Source organism: Neophocaena asiaeorientalis, unplaced genomic scaffold, assembly GCF_003031525.2.
Source record: "Neophocaena asiaeorientalis asiaeorientalis breed wild unplaced genomic scaffold, Neophocaena_asiaeorientalis_V1.1 scaffold315, whole genome shotgun sequence".
NCBI lineage: Eukaryota > Metazoa > Chordata > Mammalia > Artiodactyla > Phocoenidae > Neophocaena > Neophocaena asiaeorientalis.
The window spans coordinates 1,388,720-1,405,758 of record NW_020172011.1 but is presented as its reverse complement, the minus strand read 5'-3'; the positions used below and the strand labels follow the sequence as shown (position 1 = coordinate 1,405,758).

The following is a 17,039-nucleotide window of genomic DNA, read 5'->3' as shown; positions in this document are numbered from 1 at the left end:
CATTTGTAGGAATTCAGATGGGAAGAAGATATTTGTGCTTGAGTTCTGTCCACCATTGATTACATTTAGCATCTAGCCTTTTTTCCCTGCAGTTCCTTCCTACATTCCCTCATTATTTCTTCATCTATTACCCCACAACACTACTGAGCTCCAACTCTGTGTCAGGCTCTGCAATAGGCTGCCTTTCAAGAAGGTGATGCCATTGCCCATAAATAATAGAGTATGAACTTTCTCTCATTTTCCTAACAGAGATGCTGCGGCTGTACCAATCTATGTGCACAATTTTTCTTGACCTTGGGATCATCTTTCTTAGATGCCTACCAAGGTTAAAATTGTAGTGTTTGACCACTGAGTAAGTGAAACCAACTGGTCCATGTACTAACAATCAAGCCACCTTGACCTCATTCACAGCGTTTGCCATAAGAGAATTAGCTAAATATCTTTGAACACTGCTCTCTATAGCTTCAAATTTTATCAGTTTTTCATTCCTATCAATTTTCCTGCTGACCTGCTTCTCAAATCTCTCCCCTTCTCTGCAGTCTTAATGCTTCTGCCCTAGTTTTTTTTTTTTCTTTTTTTTCTTTTTTGCGGTACGCGGGCCTCTCATTGTTGTGGCCTCTCCCGCTGCAGAGCACAGGCTCCAGATGCGCAGGCTCAGCGGCCATGGGTCACGGGCCCAGCCGCTCCGCGGCACGTGGGATCTTCCCGGACTGGGGCACGAACCCGTGTCCCCTGCATCGGCTGGCGGACTCTCAACCACTGCGCCACCAGGGAAGCCCCAGGAGCCATCTTTTTGAAATGCAGACATCTAGGGGGATAGCTGGACTTCCCAAGGTCACAAACCAATAAAGCCTCTATTTATATTAGCGAGTCTGAGCTGTTGTCTGATGCTTGCATTTGAAGTGGAGACTAACTTTTCTAAAGATCCTCTGAAACCAAGTTCCTGTGAGTTCAGAATGACCATTACCTCTTCTGCAATAACATACCTATGGCCCTCTAACCTCCTATAGGGATTCTCTCTGACGAGCACAGCCCCTCTTTTGATAGCTGGTAATTCATATGAGGTCAGTTATGGGGGTTTAAAACTCTCACTTGATAGAGTAAGAGGTACAAACTATTATATACAAAATAAGCTACAAAGATATACTGTACAACACGGGGAATATAGCCAATATTTTATAATAACTATAAGTGGAGTATAACCTTTAAACATTGTGAGTCACCACATCATACACCTGTAACATATAATATTGTACTGCAACTATATTTCAATTAAAAAGAATTCTCACTCTATCATTACTCCAATTTGAGGAACAGAAACTAACGATCATTGAGATCCAAGAATCTGCTTTTAGGTTTAATGGCTGGAATGCACTTTTCCTGGCTGCTTGGGTCCCTGGTAGAAAAGGACCCCTCAAGGATGATGGCTGCTGGTTCCTTCCAGAGGTGTCCTTCAGCTTGGCCTTTCAGTACTAAGTGAACTGTTGAAGTTATTCCACAGAGGTCACATCCAAGTATGAAGGATGGGGTTCCCTGTGATTACACATCAAGCAGTTACTTTAGGGAAGGCATATAGTAGACTAGTTAAGCATAGAGGTTCTGGAATCAGCTTGCCTAGGTTTAAATCCTGACTTTACAACCTACTGGCTATGGGGCTTTAGGTAACATAACCCTCTATATGTCTCAGTTATCTCATCTATAAAGTGGGGAGAAATAATAGTAATTAGTTCAAAGAGTTGTTGAAAGGATCAAGTAAGATCATGCATATAGAGCACTTAAGGTAGTGCTGGCACATAGTAAGCTCTCAAAACAGTTATCTGCTATTATTATTATTAGGCTGTTTTGTATGATATCCCTAACATAGGTTCTTTATATACCACCGAAATACAATTTGGTGGAAGTGGTCTGGGTTGACAGCAAGTGAAGAGTCTGATTTGCCAAAAATTAAGTTCAGAATATTAGGAGGATAAATTTATGAGTATTGTATTATGAATATTGATTCCCCAATTGACTTTTCATAACCATTTGGAAGCACAGAAGTTAAGGATACATTCTTAGGCAAATATGTGAGTGCAGATGTTCTCTGTTGTCTAATTAGGGCAGACCCATACACTCTGACATTCAGCTAAGCAGAAGGAAGGGTTGACACTTTTTTTCTAGTTAAAGAATCCAGTCAGGAGATATGTCTTAATTATAGAAGACCATCCCAACTCCCCAGGGATGTGGGCTGAGCTAATATTTTTCTCAGAATTCAATTACTGGTACCTTACTACACATAGTTTAGTGGACAACCTCCGGCCCTGATAATTTTAGCCAGAAAAAATTTTAAAGCTGGTATTTGCATTTGGTGAACATTAACAAATCTCAATAAAGCATTCCTAGAATGTTTAAGAAATTTGGCTTACTGGTAAATACTTCATAGTAATCTTGTTAGAGAATAAATCTCAAGGTGACTGGTGTATTGTTGTACTATACAGAGTAGTTTGACATAATCCAATTAAATATTAGATGACATCTACTGAAGAGGATGATTTTGGTTTAGGTGAGTTAGTCCTAAGCAATTCTTTGTCACAGTAAATGAAGAGTAAGATCAATTATCCAGGAAGGCCACTTCTCGCTGGTGTCAATGAAGCCATGTCATTAGCACTGGTTTTCCTTTATAGCAGGGATCATGCATCCAGTTTGTCCAGAAGTAAAATCAGGTATTAAGGCTCAAGTTAAAAAGACAGAGGGACTTCCCTGGTGGTGCAGTGGTTAAGAATCCACCTGCCAGTGCAGGGGATATGGGTTCGAGCTCTGGTCCGGGAAGATCCCACAGAGCCTGTGCACCACAACTACTGAGCCTGCGCTCTAGAGCCCGTCAGCCACAACTACTGAAGCCCATGTGCCACAACTACTGAAGCCTGTGCACCTAGAACCTGTGCACTGCAATGAAGAGTAGCCCCCACTCGCTGCAACTAGAGAAAGGCTGCGCACAGCAACAAAGACCCAACGTGGCCAAAAAATGAATAAAAAATAAATAAAGCTATAAAGCCTAAATTCAACTTGACATAAAAAAAAAGAGGACCAAATGATATATAAAACCTACAATAAAAACTACTGTATAGGGCTGCCTTGAGAAAAATAAACTATACGGAGGCCACATGCACAGTAGACAATAAACATTTCTTTCCTTCAAAGGGGGTAGGAGAATGGATTTATACACTTCTATCAATGAAATGAAGCTTAGGTGTGACAAGGGAAGTAGCATAAAGAGATACTTTAGTACATTTACAGCCAAACATTGGGGGTAGACCAATTGCATATGTCAGAGATTATAAATGTAAAACCATAGGCAGATGCTGGAGGCTGCTACCTGATAGGACACTTTCCTTTGAAGACTGAAAATAGCCATGCTGGTATAAGAATATGAGCCAGGCCTTCAGGTCCAGACCTGAAGTGACCCAAGTGTGAGCACCTTAGCAGAGGATGCAACATGGTGATGTGCAGATCAGGCACCTAAAATCTCCCTGTGTTGGGAAGAAATATTGGATCATTGGGTATAATGATAAGCCTTGCATGTCTCCAGCCGGATGAGTGGTTGAGGACCCTTCCCTGTGGTCCATCCAGGGCCTGGAGGAAAGACTACAAGCCTCCTCAGAAATGGGACTGAGCCTGATGGAAATGGATTTGGAGTACTAGTTGACAAATTAGGTAGGATGGTAAGTCTGTGATTTTTTTCCCTATGTTTTCCACTATCGCTAAGTTTGATCTCCACGGAAGCAAGGATTGACCAAAAAAAAAAAAAAAAGCAAACAACTCCAGATCATTAAAACAACAACACCAACAATATAAATACCCAGGGAATTTCCTGGTGGTTGACCTGGGTTCAATTCCTAGTTGGAGAACTAAGATCCTGTGAGCCATGTGGCCAAAAAGAAAAAAAAAAGAAATTGCAAATCAGGTTTCAAAAGCATAGATTTCTGATCCTTAGACTCCCAGGGAAAGAAGAGAAGTGCTGTGTTGATTTCTAAATAACTTTATCCTAAGATAACCAACCTCTAGTCTCAGGTGGATTGGCAAAACTTGCCTGTATGCCTTCCTTGCTGTTCTCCGCCTCCATCTTATCTATGCATCTTCTCATTTCTCCTGTAACAGAAAGTGGATTAAGTGGCCTTGCTAGCCTTCTTCTTCAGAAAATGCAGATTCCTAGCTTAAATTTCCTAGATTGCCTGGTCCAGTGATTCTTAAATTGTGGGCTGCTTAATACAAGCATCATCATCACCTAAGGTGTTTATTGTAGATTCATTGACCTCAGACCTACCAGATTAGAGTCTCTGGCTATAGAGCCCAGAAATCTGCAATTCACAAGCTCTTTTGCCCAATATGTTTTTAGAACCATCACTTTAGTGTCTTCCTGGCAGCTCAGATGTCTTATCTGGAAGACATGCCTGGCTCCCAATAAGCTTGAAGGCAGGTGGTGATCTTTAAAGAAAGATCTAGCACATCTTGAGTCAGGTTATCTATCCCCTTGCCCTGCCTCTGGTACATTATCTGAAGATTCATTCAGTTTCATCCCTCTACCCCATGTCCTTTAATACACACAGATAAGTAATCTTGTAAGTTTCCACCACCACTCCCAGGATGGTAATTGCTTAAGCACACAGGGCAGATCACAGACAGTCTTAAAAACACCTTAAAAACGCATACTGAGCTCTTACCATATTGCATGCACTGCTCTAAAGTCCTTTAGGTATATTTATTTGTTTAATGACAACCTATGAGGCAAGTACTATTTTATAGTCCTCATTTTACAGATGAGGAAACTGAGGTCCAGAGGGGTTAATTAACTTGCCCAGAGTTGGAATTGAACCTAGACAGTCTGACTACAGAGCCCCATGCTTCTAACCACTGTTTTCTACTGCCGCATGCAGTAAAAGTTCATAGGCTGTACTTACACCCCTAGTGGAGTAGGGAGGGTATGGAGATGCATGCATGTTTTCTCATGGAGAAGCCATTCCAGGATGCCATATATCCAGCATGTAAACTAGCTTTTTGGGGGCACTGACAATCTCCCAACTTTTCATTTTGTTGTTTTATGTTTGGGAGAATGGATTGCACATAAAAATCCTATTCAGCTTTGGCATCAACATAACATTAGGCAAGCTATGCCCTTGACACACTATTGAAGTTCTTTGACTTGGAAGCCCCTACCTTTCCCACTGTTAGATGTGCCCTTAGACATCATTTCATATTCTAGGAAGCATTCCTCAAGGGTACGGAATCATATGAGAAATTCTTTAGGACAATGATTCTCAAATTTAGATGCTAATATTATCATCACTTGGGGAGCTTTTAAAAATCCAGTTTTCCAGGTCACACACCAGATTATTACAGCAGATTCTTTGCTGGTGAGATCCAGGGATCAGTATTTTTTTTAATTTAATTTTTTTAAATTGCAGTGTAGTTGATTTACAATGTTATGCAAATCTCTCCTGTACAGCAAAGTGACTCAGTTACACACATAGAGACATGCTTTTTTTAATTATAATTAAGTCCATTATGGTTTATCACAGAATATTGAATATAGTTCCCTGTGCTATACAGAAGGACCTTGTTCTTTATTCATCCTATATATAATAGTTTACATCTGGTAATCCCAAACCTCCAGTCCTTCCCTCTCCTTTGGCAACCACAAGTGTGTTCTCTGTGTCTGAGTCTGTTTCTGTTTTGTAGATAGGCTCATTTGTAGCATATTTTAGATTCCACATATAAGTGATATCATATGGTATTTGTCTTTCTCTTTCTGACTTACTTTGCTTAGTATGATAATCTCTAGTTGCATCCATGTTGCTGCAAATGGCATTATTTCATTCTTTTTCATGGCGGAGTAATATTCCATTGTATATACGTACCACATCTTCTTCATCCATTCATCTGTTGATGGACATTTAGGTTGTTTCCATGTTTTGGCTTCTGTGAATAGTGCTGCTATGAATATAGGGGTGCACGTATCTTTTTGAATTATTGTTTTGTCTGGGTATACGGGCATCAGTATTTTTAAAGCTCCTTAGTTGATTACAATGTGCAGCCGAGTCTCCAACAGTGGGGGCTGGAGAACCACTGTTCTAGGCTGAGTGATAGCTTTGAAAAGACTACTGTTGTCTCTGACTGGATGTGTTGTTTCTGACCGACATGTCCGTTGCTTCCTCTTTTCCCCATGTTATAGTGGTTCCAGATTGAACTGTGAGAGCATATCAAACTTGCTCTTTAGGCACTGGAGTCTAGAGTTGTAGGTACTTGAGGATTAAATAAAATGATAGCTCTATATGTACCATGCTCTTATTTATTCATTAAAACTGCACTGTGATAACAAGATAACAAACATTATCTTGCAATGTTTTTCTTTATCCCCAGTCAGTACTTGGTGTCTCTACAATTGAAATGTTTTTCTGATCTACTGGGACTTAAAACAGGGAGAAACCAAAGTGCCAAGATGTCTAGAAAAGCTGAAATATTTAAGTATTTTTACAGGGACATCATGAACTGTAAAAGGAAGAGAGGAGAAGCCTCCCAAACAAACATATGTGAGCAGGGAAAACGTCACATGGCAAACTGATCTCTTACACCTCTCTTCTGGTAAAGTTCACCCAAGACTCTGTCATATGGCATGAGTGGTTACAGTGCTGTCTTGGCAGATTACTGGAACCAGGGGTGGCTTGTGAAACGGTTCACCCAGAAGGTCTTTCAAATTCTCTTTTCCTTTTTCTCTGTCTTCTCTTTCTATTGCTTTAGCTCTCACTCTCCCTATCTCTATGTCTCTCTGCCTCTCTCCCTTTTTCAATTTTAAGCTGTGTTCAGAATATCCATTATGGACATAGATCTGATAATGTGATGGGCTCCTTGAAATCAATAACATTTCCAAAGAGTCCACCCATCATACTCGTAGGTGCCTTCTTTTGACTTACCTGGGGAGCCCAATGCTAATGAGAAGGCAGTTTGGGTACTGGGAAAACACCTTCCTTCTTTGTCCCAATCTTTTACCTATTATACATATTTTGTTCTGTTCAAATTATGCATGTATCTTGAATTGGGCAAATGGTTACAGTAAGAAGAGAAAAATTTTTGCAGCAATTACTTTAAGTCAGTCTTTTAAAAAATAAGATGCAAAGAGTTTGGGAAAGGTAATTTAAAAGAAAATTTAACTATATACCATTATATAGTTAACAAAACAAACCTTTCCAGAAATGTATCAATACTATAATTTGCAATAGTTCTTTTCTCTCGTGTGTTTAGAATATGCTATCTGCATGTCAGTTAGTTCTTCCAGTCAAATAATAAATAATGTCTATTATCAATTTCTCATTGAATGTCAATGGGAAAACTCATGATGAATAAGCTCAAGATTCTTTTTACATGAAATTATAATGTTTTGGGATTAAAGCCAAATAGCCACAGACTGGGTGTCCTATTCATAAAACAAAACAGTAGCTTTTGGAGCTTCAAGGACTACTTATCTTTATTCTATTCTCTCTTTCCTTGCTTCTTAATTACACACACACACACACACACACACACACACACACACACACACACTTTATTTTATAAGCAATATAACTACATTCTGGAAATGTTGTTAATGAGAGAAAAGTATCCTTCATACAATAATTTCATTACCGTGATAAGGACACTTACTTTTTGGGGGGTATCCCTAATAGATTTTTTCCTAAACTAGTTACTTCACTTAAAAAATAGTGTATAAACAAATTTATGCTATTTTTTCCCATATTATACTATTATAAGCATTTTCACATGTTGTAGCATAAAATTCACAACCAACCAATAGTTTAAAGGACTATCCATTCTATTTAGTGGATGTAGATGTATCCAGTTTCCTTAAACATGCCCCAGTTTTCTAATTTTTCACTATCCTAAGGGGTGTTATGGTTGTCTTTGTGAGTAAAATGTCTCCCTCACCCCCAGACTTTTAACAGCATTTCTCCAGAATGGATTCACAGGGTGTGACTGTTTTAATTCACAAAGCACTGCCACACAGAGCTGTTGGAGCACCAAGTAGGCACCATGGAGTCTCTAATAAATGACCCATATTGATCTCTTGTTTCGTGATTTGTCTTGGTTTGTTTGCTCTTAGAGCTTTGATTTATGGCTCCAAGGAGCGATTTTGGAAAATCATTTAACCATCAGCTGAGACAATCGGACTATTGCACTTATAAGGTCCAAGTGGAAAAGACCTGAGTCAGAGGGATTTCAGGCGTCAAAGCCCCGGATAGCCCAGCCGCTGCTACTCTTTCCAGGAGAATATCCTAGATTCTGGGCACAGTGACTGCAGGGAGGGAACATGGAGAAGCTGTCACTGTGTTTCCTGGTCATCATTAGCCTCCCTAATGCTTTTTCCCAGACAGGTAGGCACTGCTTCAGGTGGGTGCTGGGCTCTTGCATCAGGGCTACCTATGCAAAGCCAAGTTAGGGAAAATAGTCAGAGTGGGGGAGGGGTTGTGTTCTGGGAAAGAGGGCAGTCTGTGGTTTCTAAATCCAATCTCTCTATACATAGTGAGAGAATACATGTTTGTGGCCTAACAAGGTTAGAAAAGAGACAACAGGCCCCAAACGGAGTCACTTGTGTTAAGCCCCATGTCAGCAAACCAAGACCTAATACCTAACCTAATTGCAGCTTCAGCCTCTCCCCAAAATGTGACCTTTCACCAGTCAATATGAAATTACTTGGTTAAGACTAGAGGTAACCCACCTGATAAGACTCTTTCCTTCCCCCATAGAAAGGTGACCTTGCCTGAAATAATCTACTCTTCATTAGAAACTTCCTCTTCCTACCCCTTTCATTTGGTACAGCTCTTTGAAATTCCTTTCTGTCTGCTAGATGGCTGGCTGCCTGCTTCATGAATCATTGAATTAAAGCCAATTGGATCTTTAAATGTACTCGGTTGAATCTGACTTAATTTAGCAGATTTGGTGTCAGCGTTGGAATCCACAGAGCCCTTCCAAGATCTTCTAAAACAAGAAACACGGGCATTGTACCCTCAGACCTTTTGGAGTTCTGTCCTTTTCAGAAGGGCCCTGGGTAAGTTGCTCTATGTTCTGAGCTCTGCTCTCTTTGCATCAAGCTCCTGATCTAATTGGCTTGCCAGTCAGTTCCCTATTTGATTGGAAACAGCCCTTGGTTCTGTTCCCAGATTCCATGTTGGTAATGACCGATGGCTCAGTCTGGAGTTCTCCGTTGTGTGGAACCCCAGTCTGCAGTCCCTATTCTTGGGGGTCTGCTGATTCAGTCCTTTCCCCAACCCCCAAATTCCATATTGGGAACTGCTGGCTGTTACCAGCTGAAAAACTGGACTGGGTTTCAGATCATACTGGGTCCAACTTAAGCTAGACCGGGTCTAGTAAATAAAGGTTATTGCTAATGGGATTCGTAGAAGTAAAAAAAAAAAAAACCCACAAAATTGGTAAGCATGGCTAAGGCACTTAAAAGCTGTTAGAGTGCTCACCACATAACTAAACTCCCGTGTTAGGATAAGTTGGTCATGGGACAGTTTATATTGACACTAGATTACCTGACAACCTCAAGAAAATTTCCATGCTAGAAGGTACACTGTAAAATACCGACAATCCCCAACCCAGTGGCACATCCCTCTTAGATATTAGTTTGCCTCTGAGAGACCCAAAGTCTTAACTAAAAAAAAAAAGCAAATCCTTGAATTCAAGAGTTGAGCACGCTGCCTTCCAGCACACCTGCTTACTTTATGTCTATGAACTATACTGCTAAAAGATATAAATACCTACAAAAATGGCTAAACCTTACTAAAAACAATCTAGAATTACAGTGGCCATTATGGGGAATGTTCCAATTAGATATGATTATTTAAGAAGTGCACCTGAAAGTAAGGGTTCCCAAATCAAACAAATAGAATAAGATACCAGTTTTAATCAGCATGCAGAAGTCTCCAAAAGGCTTCAAAATTCCAAACTAGCTTCATTGAAAAATGCATTGCAAAAGGCTAATGAAAAAGATACAAGAAGTACCTAATACAAAAGTCTGATGTGATTCCTGCTATTCCTCTTTAGCTCTTTAATTGAGTCTCAGAGTCTACTGATCCTCTGTCTGAATTGTCTTTACATTACTGTAAACCAAAGTGGCCTTACAGACCCCATGTCTACCTTCAGTGGAGGGCCCCACATGGGCCCCTCCCAGAGTTGATGAGACTCTGAGGGATTTTTCTGGTAAACTGCTATGTTATTCCCTTAAACATCCAAAGGGAAACTAAATTAAAATTAATTAAAAACTTTGCCAAATTCTGATAGATATCGGAGCTTGCAGAGGGGATCTTGGGAAAACTGGCAGAAGCCAGCAAAAGGTAAAAATTCTTATCGGAGCCAGCTCTCCTGGGTCTCTGTGGAGAGGGGAATAAAATATCTTTTGCAACCTCTTTGGGGGACACCTCTTGGACACATCCAAGAGGTGTTCAATACTGCCAGAAATAAAACTATGTACCTGGGAGGGAAGGAGAGCAAACAGAAGATAATATGGCTAGATGGGAGGATTAGCTCCTTGGTATTTTTTAGGCTGCAACCCAATTCTTTGAGGAATTAAGAACAATTGCTCTTATCTTCTCTAGAAACAGCTAAAAGCCCACCTGTTCCTTTTACCAATCCTGAAACTTCCCATATTTATCTCAAATAAATATTGTAAAAATTCTGGCTTTAAGAAGCAAAGTTCTTCTCAGAGGAACTTGCATTCCTTCCCTGTACCTTTGAGGTGTAAATGTCCTACCTGGTCTTCTCCAGGAATTATTTTCTAGGCCAATCTCTTTAAACTACAAACTCCAGGGAGGTAATTCTTATTAGGGGGAAAACAAAAGAGGAAGAGGTCACTTAAAACTTAGGTGAATGAAAAATCTTTTAAGTGTCTTCTCAAATAACATCATATTATATATTATAATATAATATATTATATATTATAATATAATATATATTATATAATATATATTATAATATATAATAATCTTTTAAGTGTCTTCTCAAATAACATTATATTATATATAATAATAATAACAAATATTATTAAAAAGTTTTAGCCACCTGAGCAGGTAACCTTAACTTATTCTATCTACTATAACAACTTAAATCCAGCTTTTTTATAACTAGTGAGCTGTGTATTATTGTACCTGTAATATGCAGTATTATTAAAATGAAAGCTATAAAGTCTCTGTTTGCCTCTGTCACTTATGTGTGTCTCTCTATATATTTGTGTTGTAGATGTATGGTATTTTTCTACCTATGGATAATATTGCCAAAAATTAATCTGTAAAAGAGCACTATTTAATTGGCTTAAAGAAAATTTGGCACTTAAATAAAGTGTTTCTAAAATGTTCAGTAATATAATAGAAACTGACCCAAATGCTTTTCAAGTTCACACAATCTGGGAAACTATTGAATATTAATGATAATTTGAGCTTGTTGGTTTAATTAAAATGTCTACAGAGTTATATCTTTAGAGTTACCAACATTAAAAATAATGCAAACATACAACTTTTATTCTACCTGGGTTTCCTAGTCAAATAAGTTCATGTCATCTCTGTTTCAAAATTTGTCAGCAAGAGAAATAACTTGGTATGATGAAATTTTCGTGAGTAGACAAACTGTTGAGAACAAGTGAATTAAATAGATGTAAGTGGGAAAAAAGTTTTTAGGTGAACTTTTAAAATAGTTTTCCCACAAAAAATTTTTTTAAAATAAAAAAATTTAAAAATACCAAAAAAAAAATTTTTTTAAGAAAAATAAAATCATTTCCCCAAATCTTTTTGGTAAACTAACACCTTAAAGTTTTGCTAGGTTAAACTAAATTATGGACAGTCATTAAATATTTAGATCATTTCCAAATAAGATAAAATACTGAAACATTAATTACTGAACATAGGTTTATCCACTTTTGGCTTCCTTTTACAGAGGAGCTAAATATGTTTGGTTCTATTAAACATGTTTTGTGCCACACTGAGAAATTTACTATGAAAAAGCAGATATTTCTAAAAACAATAAAAAGTATTTATACATTTGCCAAGCCACAAAATGCTAAAGTAAAAGACAGTTCACAACTATTTACTTCTTTATTTCACTAAATCTTAAATTTTCTAAGGGTTAAAAACAGAAATAATGAGATGAATATCTCCATATGTAAAGAAAATAAGATGTGTGTTTTCAGTAAAAGAAGGTATGAGGAATGAAAAAGCATTTTGTTGAATGAAAATAAAATAATTTTGTCCTAAAGAGAGACTGCTTATTTCAGAATGGGAGAGGGAAAAAACACAGGACAAAATATGAATGTAAAGAAGAAAGTTGTAGAAGGATTGTGGAAAAGGAATCTTTGGTAAGGGGTTTTATGCATGGTCAAGACTGGCTAAAATGGAAATGAATTTAATTGAGTGAATAAATTTTAATATTAAAAGGAAGCAGGCATAAAATTAGAATCTGCTTTTCTCTCTGTGAAAACAATAAAGTTTTATTGAACTATTTGTGTGCTCTTGATAAAAGATTGTAAAAGTTTTGTAAAAGTTTTTTTTCTTACCTCAAGTAATTTGCCTAGAAAGCAAAGATTTTGTGTCTTGTCAAAATAACTTCCTGTGCTCTTTTTTTTGCAGAGCACAGGTTCCAGACACGCAGGCTCAGCTGCCTAGCCGCTCCGCGGCATGTGGGATCTTCCCAGACCGGGGCCCGAACCCATGTCCCCTGCATCGGCAGGCGGACTCTCAACCACTGCACCACCAGGGAAGCCCTCCTGTGCTCTCCTTATCGTGTCTTTTGATTAGTTAAGAAAGCTGAGTCTTCTCTATTAAAAGAGCTACATTTTCCTTTACAACTATTTAACTTTCTGTATTTGCCTTTGAAGTCTTTAATTGTCATTATGGTTAAATGTATAACTAAGTATTGTTTTGCAATGACCTATGATCCTATTTGACCAAGGGCTTTACAATCTTTTAATATTTTTGACAAACTTCCTGCAAATCAAATTCTAAATGAAGTCATTTTGACCTCAAAGTAACTTTGAGATATTCCAGAGGACCCCTGGAAAATCTCAAAACACTTGTTCTCTCCCCTTATAAAAAGGAGATGTTAAACAAATTAGGCTTATTTGATATATTAAATTATATTGGAAGCATTGTCAAAGAAGAAGTAATACTAAGCCTTCTTTATGTTGTATTTGCATATACTATAAATTTTATAAAATTTTGAGAATTCCTAGAAATCTGACATATCCTGGTGTAATGATTATTAGTCATAATTCCAGTCTTATCTTAAAACATTGTATGTCACAGAAACAACCAAATTTCCTTGTCCGTTCCATTATAATGAGCTCTCGAATAGATCTTTTTTTTTTTTTTTTTTTTTTGCGGTATGCGGGCCTCTCACTGTTGTGGCCTCTCCTGTTGTGGAGCACAGGCTCCGGACGCGCAGGCTCAGCGGCCATGGCTCACGGGCCCAGCCACTCCGCGGCATGTGGGATCTTCCCAGACCGGGGCATGAACCTGTGTCCCCTGCATCGCCAGGCCGACTCTCAACTACTGCGCCACCAGGGAAGCCCTCAACAGATCTTTAACAAAGGGCATTTTAAAGTTTTTTGTCATTTACAGTTATTTTAATTTTTATATACATATATATATTTTTTTGCGGTACGCGGGCCTCTCCCTGCTGTGGCCTCTCCCGTTGCGGAGCACAGGCTCTGGACGCGCAGGCCCAGCGGCCATGGCTCACGGGTCCAGCCGCTCTGCAGCATGTGGGATCCTCCTGGACCGGGGCACGAACCCGCGTCCCCTGCATTGGCAGGCAGACTCCCAACCACTGCGCCACCAGGGAAGCCCCCAGACAGTTATTTGTTTACTCAGATGCTTTTGCAAAAGTGTTTCTGCAAATGTGCTTCATCCTCAAAAAGATTATTGGAAAGGACTTTGACAAGTGCAGGTTTCTTGTAGCTTTAACATCATAAAACTAAGTTGAGTAAAAATTTACAGAGCTAATGGAAAAACTGGATTCAAGCAAACAAATATCAATTACACGGGATGGAAGGAATTAAGGAAGATGATTATAATTGTTTTGTTTGAAATATTGCAGTTTTCTTAATATTTTTTTCTCCAGATTTCAGGATACTTTTTTTTCTTAAGCTATCTATGACTTAAAGCAATTTGGCCAAGTATACCTTTGTAAACAAAGATGAAACATTTACTTTTTCTCTCTACCTGATTTCTCCCAAATTTGAAAATTCTTAAATATTCTTTTCATGGCATCATAGTTAGTCATTTACATAAATTCAATAAGAATCTGTTCTCCTTGTAACAGTATACAATTGGAAACACTGGTTGTACTACTGAGGCTTTGACAGAAATGTCATATTTGAGGGAGATGTGCATAGACTTGGATATGACCAGACACTTTTAAGGAACTAAGGTTGACTTTCTGGAGTCAGTAAAGCCCCTTGGAAAAATTGGCTTGGTACTTTACTTACAAGGTTCCAATGGAGCAGTCTTCCAAAGAGCTTATATGGTCAATCACTATTCTTACTGCATTTATGTAAATAATCAGGCCAAGTTTAATGCAAATAAATTAGTTTCACTGTGGTTATCTTTGATTTTTAAAAATGGGGTGATTTTAGAGAGAAAAGTTATGTGTGCACCTTTGTAGATATTAAATTCTAATCCTGTTGATTGTCCCTGAGGTTTTGTTATATATCTGCAAATTGGACTGGGTGCTGAATTCTTCTATTTTCTTTAAGAATTTGGCTATGAATCTGCAAATGAATGTTTCAATTTTCTCCCATCCTGACTTGGAATCACTAAGAACAAAGACTGTCCTTGAATCTCTTTGGAAGGGACCCATGGTCCTCCTCACTACCCAAATGGCAGCCAAAATCCAGGGACTTGAACCTTAGGTACACATCTCACAGTCAAAGAAGACTCCATTTGGCTTCTGGTCCTGCACACCAGCTGGAGATACCTCAGGTTGATCAAAAGGGGGGAATCGTTTAAAAAAAGAGACAACTGACCTAAAATGGAGTCATTTGTGTCAAGTCCCATGTTAGCAAGTCAAGATGCAATACCTAACCTAATTGCAGTTTCACCTCTCCCAGGAATGTGACTTTTAAGCTGTCAGTGTGGAATTACCTGGCCTCTCTAATGAGGTAATTCACCCGATAAGACCCCTTTCTTTCCCTAGAGGAAGGTGACCTTGCCTGAAATAATCCACTCTTTTCTAGGAACTTCCTCTTCCTACCCTCTTCTGTCTATAAAAGGCTTTCATTTTGTACAGCTCTTCAAAGTTCCTTTCTATCTGCTAGACGGGATGCTGCCCATTTCACGAGTCATTGAATAATGACAATTAGATCTTAAATTTACTCAGTTGAGTTTTGTTTTTTAAAAAAACTCTGCAGCTGACATTTCCCCTCTCTGTTTTTTTACGCTACAGATATGCACACAAAGGTCTTTGTGTTCCCCAAAGAGTCGGATAATTCCGTTGTGACGCTGACTGCACAGCTAACAAAGCCACTAAAGGCCTTGACCGTGTGCCTGCATGTCTATACCGATCTGACCCATGACTATAGCCTCTTCTCTTATGCCACAAGTTAACAATATAACGAGATCCTCCTCTTCAAGGGAAAGACTGGTGTATACAGTGTATCCGTGAGTGGAGCTGATGTCTTTTTCAAGCCTCCTGAGAGTTCTGCACCAATGCACTTCTGTGTGACCTGGGAGTCTACCTCAGGGATTACAGAGCTCTGGGTGGATGGGAAGCCCATGGTGAGGAGGAGTATGAAGAGGGAATACTCTTTGGGGACAGAGGCAAGCATCGTCCTGGGGCAGGAGCAGGATGCATTTGCTGGGGGCTTTGATAAAAACCAGCCTCTGGTGGGAGACATTGGAGATGTGAACATGTGGGACTATGTGTTATCACCAGAAGAGATTAGCACTGTCTATGCTGGTGGGACCTTCAGTCCTAATGTCCTGGACTGGTGGGCACTGAAGTATAAAACACACAGTGAGGGACTTCCCTGGTGGCGCAGTGGTTAAGTATCCACCTGCCAGTGCAGGGGACATGGGTTCGAGCCCTGGTCCGGGAAGATCCCACATGCTGCGGAGCAACTCAGCCCGTGTGCCACAACTACTGAGCCCATGTGCCACAACTACTGAGCCCGCATGCCAAAACTACTGAAGCCCACGTGCCTAAAGCCTGTGCTCCTCAACAAGAGAAGCCACCACAATGAGAAGCCCGCGCACCGCAACGAAGAGTAGCCCTTTCTCGCCACTAGAGAAAGCCCATGCGCAGCAACAAAGACCGAATGCAGCCAAAGCAAACCAACAAATAAATAAATAAATGTATAAAAAATAAAACACATGGTGAGGTGTTCATCAAACGACAGCTATGGCCCTGAGGCCCTTTTGTGAATCCTGAAGTTGCCTTTTGGGGATTACACCTTACATTTCCCTTGTCTCTGGCTCTGATGTTTTACTGCCCTACACACTGGGCTCTTGTGCCCTGGGAGGAGTGTATTTCCCTCTCCTTTCACCACTCTTTTTCCATGGGACAGTGCCAATCAGAGGGTCTTATACATTTCTCCACATTAGAATTACCAGTTCACACCCCAAGCCAATTAAATCTGATTTTGGGGGCGTGGGACCCAAGCATCAATGTTTTTTAAAGCTCTCCAAGTAATTCCAGTGTTCAGCTGAGGTTGAGAGCCATTGCCTTTTAATGAGTGTTTAAGAAAAAGTGAGCCGAATTTTTTTCACCTAAAAGACTGCATGTGTCTAACTGTAGTCCTGCCAACATTTTCATTTCCCTTTATAGGAACACCCACCCCATTTACTGTGTTTTACTGAATTATCCAAAGAATACAGGAATAGGGCTTCCCTGGTGGCACAGTGGTTAAGAACCCACCTGCCAATGTAGGGGACATGGGTTCAAGCCCCGGTCCAGGAAGATCTCACATGCCGCAGAGCAACTAAGCCCATGCGCCACAACTACTGAGCCTACACTCTAGAGCC

The 17,039-nt window shown here is 39.5% G+C and overlaps 1 protein-coding gene across 1 annotated transcript; it reads left to right on the top strand.

Annotated features, from left to right (window-relative positions):
• The first annotated feature begins 8,338 nt into the window (after positions 1-8,338).
• Positions 8,339-16,076, top strand: LOC112403505 (C-reactive protein-like). The gene is made up of 3 exons (XM_024751011.1): positions 8,339-8,402; positions 15,463-15,585; positions 15,976-16,076. Exons 1-3 carry the CDS (start codon positions 8,339-8,341, stop codon positions 16,062-16,064), a joined length of 276 nt encoding a protein of 91 aa, XP_024606779.1. The 3' UTR covers positions 16,065-16,076.
• Positions 16,077-17,039: the final 963 nt, after the last annotated feature.